A 10,758-nucleotide genomic window follows, 5' to 3' on the forward strand; every position below is an offset into this window, starting at 1 on the left:
TTGCTTCTCTTCTAATACTGGTCTGCCATTTAGTAACTTGGCCTTAAGTCTTTCAGCTTTTTACTTTTTAAGGTTTTCTCTCCTGTCATTAAAAAAATGAGGACAACACAATATCTGTATCATAGGGTAATAAGGAGATTGAATACTAAAGAGATTCATACAGCACTTGTTGCATGTAAGGGCTACAGGAAGATTAGGTATTTCGCTATTATATTTGTTATTCAGGACCTCCAGGCACTAAAATTATGAATACAAGATGGTCAAGGATGTCAAAGCTCTTTTTTCTTTCCTTAAAAGCGGACCCGTGTGTTAACATTAACATATTACCACCAGTGCATGAACATTTCTAGGTTTCTCCCCATACGAGCCTATTTAGTGTCTGTTCCTTGAGGTCCCAAATTTGACTTTGATTTGGACCTTTCCACTGTTTACTTAAACATGGATTTGGATCTTGCCTTTTTTTTTTTTTTTTTTTTTAGAATCTCCAGGTTAGCATTTGATGTTGTATAATTAGAGAGAAAATTTAAATACTGACAAAATGGATGAGGAAAGCAAAGGCTATGGAAAGTGCTGCTGTGCAAGTCTTCCCAGAGCAGAAACTGTGGGTACAGGCTCAGCTGCACTTTGGGTAGAGGCTGCAGCCCACCTGGGAGCACTGTGCTTCCACCCCACAGAGGTAGGTGGCTGAGTCTTCCAGGTGGGAGGCCGTGATCTGGAAGGTGCTGTATCGTTCCTTAGAATTCACTGTGGAGCTTAACCTTCCGTTCTGCTTTGTCCCCAAAGCTATGAAAAACAGATTGATGAGGCCGCCCCCAGGATTCTGTCGGAACCACTGCACCCAGTCCACTGGGGCAGAAAAATTGCACTTCAGAGTAGAGTTTGTTCCCTCCTGGAGGCTCAGGGATGAAGGAGTCTGCTCCACCTTGACCCCTCTCACCCCTGTATAGAAAGAGAAAGACAAACACATATAATGTCACTGGGGAGTCACTGATGCAGTTTCCAGACCCGTAAAATATCCCAGGAAACACCCATGAGGATGTAGAACCATCTAGAAGCTCTGGGTCAGCTCTCTTTCCCTCCCTCCCACTGTCACCTGTGAGACACTCCCCTGTCCCCTCTAGGGCAACCCCAACTCACAGAAAATCTGGACCCACAGAAGCCCCAGCAGGGCTCCCCAAGGTCTCTGCATGACTTCTTGCCCAGTGGCTGGGGTGCCTTCACTCCTGCTCTGGAGAGTTTAGAGTCTTGGTTCCAGACAAATTTTGTTTTTACTGTCAATATGTTCCACCAGAACCACTGAGCACCCATCACACACCTGTTTCATCATTTCTCTTCTTAACAGGAAACTCCACCAGTGATGGCCCAGCCCAGGCTGAGCATGTAATGTCTTTCAAGTGTGTGGTTGTATTGGGGGTAGGGGAACCCAAGCTGGTGGGGGTGAGAGAAGCAATAAAGGGAAATATCCAATAGTCCCCATCTTCTTTTTTTTCTTCAAAACTGTTTTAAGTAGGAAAGAAAGGAAGTGTGGATGGAGGGTAAGAAAAGTAAAAAGACAAATCAGAGGTAAATAGGGATCTGGTTCAACACATCCTGGAAGATGACAGTTTCAGTGAGAGTGATTTCTAAGCAAGAATTAAGACATGGAGTTTGACTGAATATTTGATAATTTATTCATATGGAATGTCTAGCGGAGGAATACTGCTTTATGGTGCATAACATCTTGTTAAACCCTTTTGTTAGAAAAGTAAATTCTAATAAAAGAAATTAGGATAGTTTTATAAATCTAAAAATTTAGACTTAACACTTATATAGTAACACAGTAGATGTATACGGTAAGACTTTGGTAGAAAAAGAAAGCGAACCTGTATAGGATCAGTAGATGTAAACGGTGAGACCTCGGTAGAAAAAGCGAACTTGTATAGGATATTCACCTTGATCTCATTCCCACCTCCTCGCTTCTCCCATCCAACCCTTTCTCCTGACATCCTGCACATGACGTGGCTGATTCTGCTCTGTGAACACAAGATGAAGCCCATGGTCTTTAGTTCAGACAAAATATTTTTCTTTTCTCCTCTAGTCTTTCCTTACACCACCCCTCCTTTCTCCTCTCTTTACTTTCAGTCCTCATTTCCCTCATTTCTTTGTCTTTTTTTCTCAGAGGAGATACAGGATAAGAAATTTCATGAGGGGTATTAGTAATTTCTAATTCAGTGGAGTAGAAGGCCATTTTAAGAATTTTTATTTATAAAAATCAGGGGGAAAGGAAACAGATAATATTTTCCACTGGAGCCTCCAGCTCCACGTGGATCTAACAAATTCCTATTCTCAGCCCTGCTCTGGTAGTCATCTTTGTCAAATTATCATAGCCCAGGCCCTCCTCAGACTGATTTAGTGATGGATTTAGTATGATCTGAGCTCCATGTTTTTGAGATTATGTTAAAATGGGATAGTTAAGTTCAGTAAATGTTCTCCCAGTATCCTTAGTGATTTTTTTTTTTTTTTGGCTGTACCCACAGGATGTGGAAGTTCCCAGGCCAGGGATCAAACACATGCCACAACAGGGACCCAAGCCACTGCAGTGACAATGTCGGACTCTTAATCCAATAGGCTACAAGAGAACTCCAGTGATTTTTATTTTACCACATTTTTCTCAGTCCCTTCTCTAACTCTGGTTAAACATCTCCCCACTCAGTTTTTCAAATATTCACACACAGGTGGGTTATCTAGGACATTAGGAAGTGATCTTAGGTTAGAGTGAAGGTAATGGATTAAAGCCATCTGTGTAGACTGTCACAGTACTCTCCTATGTCTAATCCCAGGTCATATGGCAATCCCCACACAAAAGCAGATGCTGCCACTACCCCGTTTAAAGTGGTCCTCTAGGGAGTTCCCGTCATGGCACAGTGGTTAACAAATCCGACTAGGAATCATGAGATTTCGGGTTCGATCCCTGGCCTTGCTGAGTGGGTTAAGGATCTGGCGTTGCCGCTCCTCACTGCAGCTGTGGCTGCACACCTCTGTAGGTTGCAGATGCGGCTCAGATCCCATGTTGCTGTGGTTCTGGTGTAGGCCAGTGACTACAGCTCCGATTCGACCCCTAGCCTGGGAACCTCCATATGCCATGGGAGCAGCCCTAGAAAAGACAAAAAATAAAAAAATAAAGTGGTCCTCTATGAGTTCCCGTTGTGGCTCAGCAGGTTATGAACCCTAATAGTATCCATGAGGATGCAGGTTCAATCCCTGGCCTCACTCAGTGGGTTAGGGATCTGGCGCTACCAGTAGCTGTGGTGTAGATCACAGGCATGGCTCGGACCCCATGTGGCTGTGGCTGCAGCCTAAGCTGGCAGTTGCTGCTCCAATTCGACCCCAACTCTGGGAACTTCCATAAGCCAGGTAAGACCCTAAAAAGCAAATAAATAAATAATGAAGTGGTCCTCTAAACAAGTTCCAGTCTCTAGTCTGTTGGAGACATTGTGTTTTTCACATGAATTGTCTTTCCTCATGAATCCTGACTCTGAAGATTAAGTAAAGACCTTGTCTGCACAAGAGCAAACAAGTTGAGTCCCCTCTGCCCTACTTGTCTTTATAGAACACAAGCTTTTACTAAAAATGCCCCAAGTTGATCTCTTGAGTCACTGAAAGCCTCACATTCACTGGAAGCTATTGTTCAGCTCCTCTACAGTCCCAGACACTGTGTCACTCAGAACACAGACGTACTTGGCTGAGTCACTCCAATGGGATGATGTTTTCCTCAGGTGGAAGGAGGTTTCATTCTTCTTAAATTCAGCCTCAAAACCTTTGATTCCTGAAACAAGGCTCTTTCCAGACATGTACTTCAAGAGAAGCTGAAGTCCTTGGTTGGGGTACTGCATGTACCAGAAGAGATAGGTTGAAAAAGAAGATGAGTAGTTGCACCTCAGCTCCGGAGGGTCTCCTTCAGGGACAGTGATGTGGCTGTCAGGCTGGGTCACTGACTGGGCTTGCACTTCTCCTGAAATATCAATTCTGTGTCAGTGAGATCAGACAGACTTACCTATTAAGAAAAGGTGACTTTATTTAGAGTCCAGTCCCAATATTATACTTCGAGGATGAGAAAGAATTTCACTCACTCAGGGCAAATAGTGTCATACACACTAATGCAGAAACCAAGTTCATGGCTAAGCAATGAAGAGCTGTGGGATACTTTTTTGAAGATCTTCCCTGAGCAAGAAGGAATATGTCTGAGGAAATAGCACTCTTGAAACAAGGAAGAATGAGTACAGATCTATAATCTTGCCTAAGCATGTTCCAGAGACATTTGGTTGTTTTCTGACTTCTAAATGCTCCTCACTGCAGCTGTGGCTACACACCTCTGTCGGCTCTGTAAAGGAGGAGCTAAAGAAATCAATACTGTCTTTATAATTCTAGTTTGTGTAACATTGCCCTCTGGAGGCCAAAGAGAGATAGTTCTTCTAGTACCCTTGCCATATCCCTTGCTGTTTCAGGGGCTATCATCAGAGAGGGACTCAGAAAGGAAACAGGCAAATTTCTAGTATCAGATAACTCAGGAACATTTCTTCCTTTCTGTTGAAACCATTATAGCCATAATTCCCAGGGATGCACAGTTTTTCTCGTCTTTATGATTTCAGAGGCATGATGTGATTTGTGGTTGTTTTGACATTTCCTGCTTCCCTAATCTATGAGTTCATGACCCTCTTGTGATCTACATTGTTCATCTCAGGTATGGAGACACATAAGATGAGAGAAATTAAGAGACTTTACACAGAAAAATTGATCGGACAAATACAATAGTCTTCTGAGTCTTTGTCCATGATTGATTACATAGAAAGCATCAGAATAATCCTTAGGGCAAGGAAACCAGATAGACTGACCCAGGCTCAGTTTTGGTTATGAAGTGGCCAACAGGTCAAATAAGGGTATCATGACATTATAACACACACACACAAACACATGCAATTTAGCTGTTACTAGAAAAAAAGAAAGAAAAATGCCAATCACTCCCCTAGAACATTTCACAAAATCATCAATTCAAAAAAGTCAAGGCCAGAAGTTTCCCGACAGCTTAGCAGTTAAAGATCTGTGTTGTCACTACTGTGGTTTGATCCCTAGCCTGGAAACTTCTGCATGCTGTGAGCATGGCCAAAAACAAACCCAAAAAACAAAAAAAAAAAAAAAAAAAAAGGATTTTCCGTCTTGGAGCAGTGGAAACGAATCTGACTAGGAACCATGAGGTTGCCAGTTTGATCCTTGGCCTCACTCGGTGGGTTAAGGATCCAGCATTGCCGTGAGCTGTGGTGTAGGTTCGCAGACGCAGCTCAGATCTGGTGTTGTTGTGGCTCTGGTGTAGGCCAACAGCTACAGCTCAGATTAGACCTGGGAACCTCCATATACCATGGGTGTGGCTCTAAAAAGGACAAAAGAAAAAAGAAAAAAGAATCCAACTGTAGCCTGCTGGGTCACTGTGAAGGTTCAACCCCTGGCCCAGCACAGTGGAATAAAAGATCCAGCATTGCCCCATCTATGGCATAGATCACAGCTGCAGCTTGGATTCATTCCTGGCCTGGGATCTTCCATATGCTCCAGATGTGATCATAAAAAAAAGAGAGAGAGAAAATGATGAAAGTATATTTCTTCCAAAGAAGTAAAAGTGAAGATTAGAAACTGCCAGAGGGGAAAACACATATAAGAAAGGGGTAAAATAAATGTAAAACTATTTTTAAAAAGTTAGGGAATTTAGGAGTTCCCGTCGTGGCGCAGTGGTTAACGAATCCGACTAGGAACCATGAGGTTGCGGGTTCGATCCCTGGCCTTGCTCAGTGGGTTAACGATCTGGCGTTGCCATGAGCTGTGGTGTAGGTTGCAGACGCGGCTCCGATCCCGCGTTGCTGTGGCTCTGGCGTAGGCCGGTGGCTACAGCTCCGATTCAACCCCCAGCCTGGGAACCTCCATATGCCGCGGGAGCGGCCCAAGATATAGCAACAATAACAACAACAACAACAACAAAAAGACAAAAGACAAAAAAAAAAAAAAAGGGGAATTTAGGAAAAGAAAGACCAACTGATGATGCTAGTAACAATTTTCTTTGGCTATGACAATGGCTTTTTAGAGTAGGAAATAGTCACTCCACATTGCCTTGTATGGGGTGAATAAAATAACAGTAATATAATGTCATTTGTTGTATCTTAATTTTATAAACCAACATCCAGACCAAAGAATGAATAAAAATATTAATATATCTACAAAAAATTAATACCAGAGTGTGTGTGGAGAAAAGGGAACTCTCTTACACTGTTGGTGGGAATGTACATTGGTACAGCCACTATGGAAAAGAGTACTGAGATTCCTTAAAAACTAAAACTAAAGTTTCTGTGTGATCCAACAAACACATTCCTGGGCATATATCTGAACAAAACTGTAATTCAAAAAAGATACTTTTTTTTTAATTACGCCAATGTTCATAGTAGCACTATTTACAATAGCCAGGACATGATGAACCTAAATGTTCATCAACAGATGAACAAATAAAGAAGATGTAGTATAGATATATAACGGAATACTACTTGGCCATAAGAAAGAATTAAATAATGCCATTTATAGCAGCATGGATGGACCAACCTAGAGATCATACTAAATGAAGTTAATCAGACAAAGACAAATACCACATGATACCACTTACATGTGGAATCTAAAAACTGATGCCAATGAACTGATTTACAAAACAGAATCAGACTCGCAGACATAGAAAAGAAACATTGTTACCAAAAGGGAAAGGAGAATGAGGTGGAATAAATTAGGAGTTTGGGATTAGCACATACAAACTACTATATGTAAAATAGGTTAAACAAAAAAAAATGAGGACCAACAAGGGCCTTACAGTATAGCACAGAGAACTATATTCAGTATCTTATAATAATCTATAATGGAAAAGAAACTGAAAAAGGATCTATATATACTGAATGTGTGTACATATATATACACACATATATGTATATGTGTATATCTACATATGTGTGTATATATATATATAAATCACTTTGCCATACACCTGAAACTAACATGACATTGTAAATAAACTATACTTCAATAATAATTTTTTAAAAAGACTATTGACAATTGAAAGGACATAAAGATACCAATGTAGTGGACAGTATATGGGACAGAGGAGAGAGAGAGCAGGAAGGTCTGAGTGGGGTCTTTCACAGCTTCATCTCACAGAGGAGAATGAACACACTGACTAATATGATGGACCAGCAGATAGAGGTATAAGCTTATTTTTTAAAAAGGAAGAAAATAGTAATATAATGGTCTAATATACATATAAATGAGCTGCAAAATCTGCTTTTATTGTGGGGAATGAATGAATGAATATTGACTAAATTTATTTAAATGATGAGGCGTTTGCCTGTTTTTAATCATTTCTACTAAGACTGAGGACAATATGGATAAGTTTTTCTAAAATCTAGGTTGAGACATTAGACACATCCAACAGGACTTGGCAAGAGTGATAAATTTGTTCTGAACACCTAAGCATGTCACCTGTCTCCAGTCTGTGAGAGAAGTTGAGATATGTAGAAAAAGAATATTCTTTGAAAATTATTCAGAGACATGTCTCTGTGGAATTTCCTCTGTCTTCCTCCTAGGAAAGGGAATATTGACCCCTCCTTCAAACTAAATTAAGGCAGCATCTAAACTCCTCAGAAACCTGGGAAGTAATTTTCAAAAGGTGAGACTGAGACGTATTTCCCCTCAGATGAATATTTGTTGCAGTGCAGAAACTTTGCAGGAGTGGTCTGTTCTGCCTGCAAACAGAAGAGAGCCCAAAAGAGTGTCTGGGAGGATCTGATATATGTCCTCTGGAGTTTAAGAGGACAGAGACTGGTTTCTGACTCTTGCCTGGAAATATCTTGGGAAGAAATCTGCTGAGAGCACCCCCGTTGGCATAGTGAGGAGAGAGAGTGGCAGTGAGACTGTTCCATACTTGACATGCTGAGGAAAGAACACTGGAGAGGGAAGCTAGGCTAGAGAAGCTGGAGGTTTTTTCCAACAGAGTTCCAGTCTGTGGTCTTAGGAGTGCAAGGTGAAAAACTTACATGGCCTGTCTACAATCTTTGATCAGAAAATGTATACTTCTATTTCTTTATTTATTAATAAGTTGGTTTATAAAATAAATTAGACTCAATGGCAAAAAAGCAGGACACAGGTTAATTTTCTTAATTACTGCCTATCTAATTTTCTTCTCACTTCCTGCTTAATGTCGGGGTGTATCTTATACTTTTACTGTCAGTTTCAAACAGCCTAGTATTAGGACAGTATAATATTTATGTATTAAAAGCCTCATGCTATTTTTTGCTTGCTATTCCCCTTTAATTTTTTTCTAGCTTCAATCTATTTTAAGTTGATTTTTGTGTATGGTTCAAGTTAATGGTCCAGTTTCATTCTTTTGCATGTGGCCACCTTGTTTTCCAAATACCACTTATTGAAGAGACAATCCTTTCTCCATTGAGTATTATTTTTGGGTTCTAGATTCTTTTCCATTGGTTATGTGTCTATTTTTATTCCAGTTCCATACTGTTTTGATTACTGTAGGTTTGTGATGCCTCCAGCTTTGTTCTTTCTCAGTATTGCTTCAGCTACTTGGAGTCTTTTATTGTTCCATACAAATTGTGAGATTGTTTTTATATTTCTTTGAAAAATGCCATTGAAATTTTGATGGAGATTGCATTGAATTTGTAGATGGCTTTGGAACTTTTTTTTTTTTTTTGGCTTTTTTTGTCTTTTCAGGGCTGCACCCATGGCATATGGAGGTTCCCAGGCTAGGGGTCCAATTGGAGCTGTAGCTGCTGGCCTACACTACAGCCACAGCAACACAGGATCAGAGCCACGTCTGCAACCTATACCACAGCTCATGGCAATGCCAGCTCCTTAATCCACTGAGCAAGGCCAGGGATCAAACCCGCAACCTTATGGTTCCTAGTTGGATTTGTTTCTGCTGCGCCATGACAGGAACTCCCTGGAACATTTTAACAATGTTAATTCTTCCATTCCATGAACATGGGATATCTTTACATTTATTTGTGTTTTCCACAATTACTTTCATCATTGCCTTATAATTTTCAATGTTCTGATCTTTCACCTCCTGGGTTAAATTTATTCTAACTATTTTAGTTTGTTTTCCTTTTACAGCCACACCTTTTTTAAAGTATTATTGAAGTATAGTTGATTTACAAGGTTGTAATAATTTCTGCTGCACAAAACAAAGTGATTTAGTTATACATATACACAGATTCTTTTTCAGATTCTTTTCCACATAGATCATCACAGAATAATAGGTAGAGTTCTCTGTGCTATACAGCAGGTCCCCATTGGCCAATCATTCCATATATATTAGTGTGCAAAAAATTTAAAAATAGTAAACTAATACATGGATTTGCTAATAGCTTCTGAAGATAATAGTGAAAATAAACACTTTAGAAAGTACTACTTTGGGAGTTCCCATTGCGCGCGGCTCAGTGGTTAACGAATCCAACTAGGAACCATGAGGTTGCGGGTTCGATCCCTGGCCTTGCTCAGTGGGTAAAGGATCCGGCGTTGCTGTGGTGTAGGTTGCAGACTCAGCTTGGATCCCACGTTGCTGCGGCTCTGGCATAGGCCGGTGGCTACAGCTCCAATTCAACCCCTAGCCTGGGAACCTCCACATACCACGGGAGCGGCCCAAGAAATGGCAAAAAAAGAAAAGAAAGAAAGAAAGTACTACTTTGGGGCTTTCCCTGTGATGTGACTCCCACCCCACAAGGAGATACTGCACAGGTGTGCAGCCCCATCTGTCTCACTGTGCACACCCAGGATGCAGTAGTACACAGCAGTGTCTTTCAGGGTGGCCCAGGGCAGGATCAGGGTGCTGGACTTCCTGTCAGCAGGAATGATCAGAGATGCCACTTCATTTGCCACATTTGTCTTATATCCTTGAATGACAAATTGTGGTCCCTGGTTGGGGAACTGTCGATACCAGAAGATATACTCATTGGTAGTAATGTTGGTGTGGCTACAGGATATGTTCACTTCTTGTCCTTCATATGAATCAACGAAGATGGGCTGGATGGTCTTAGCAAGGCTCAAAGTACCTGTGGAGATAAAAACAGGACACTAGCTGCTCCTATCCTGAAACCAAACTGAAGGTCCAACTCAGTATCCTCCAGGTTCTTTCTCAAGAAAATCACCCCCACCTACTTCCCCACCATATACAGACACATACGATGTACTTCTCACTTGTGTTTCAGGATGATTTTTTTTTTTTTTTATGTACCCGAGGAATCCTGGAGACACATGAATGGAAGTGGCAAGTCTCATTTCTCCCTCCCATGGGTGGACCAGAGCTTAGTAACCCAGAATATCTTTAATTGCTCTTGCTCCCTCCCCCACATAAATGTTAAGAAACTACCTGGAGAAGAATAGGACCCCAAAGCCACTTCTCAACATCCCTGATCAAGAGCCATGGCAGCAGGCAAGTTTGCAGATCCCAATCCAGACCCAGATCCCAATTCCTCTTAATCCCAAAATAACTCACCCAAGATCAGGAGCACTATTACTCTTGTCATCAGCCTCATGTTCTAGTGTAAACCAGGCCCCAGGGTCTAGGCTCTGTTGCTGAGTCAGCCTGGACCAAGGGAAAGAGGCACAGGAAAGAGGCACAGCAGCAGCTGCCAGAGCTCACACTAGCAGCTCTCACCCAGGGCTGAACCCAGAAGCAAGCCAATAGTG

At 41.4% G+C, this 10,758-nt stretch overlaps 1 gene segment (V, D, J or C); it reads right to left on the reverse strand.

The window, feature by feature from the left end:
- Positions 553 to 1,309, reverse strand: LOC102160153. The segment is given in 2 exon segments: positions 553 to 939; positions 1,138 to 1,309. Coding segments are annotated over 2 exon segments (378 nt in total).

This window comes from Sus scrofa, chromosome 7 (assembly GCF_000003025.6).
Source record: "Sus scrofa isolate TJ Tabasco breed Duroc chromosome 7, Sscrofa11.1, whole genome shotgun sequence".
Taxonomy (NCBI): Eukaryota; Metazoa; Chordata; class Mammalia; order Artiodactyla; family Suidae; genus Sus; species Sus scrofa.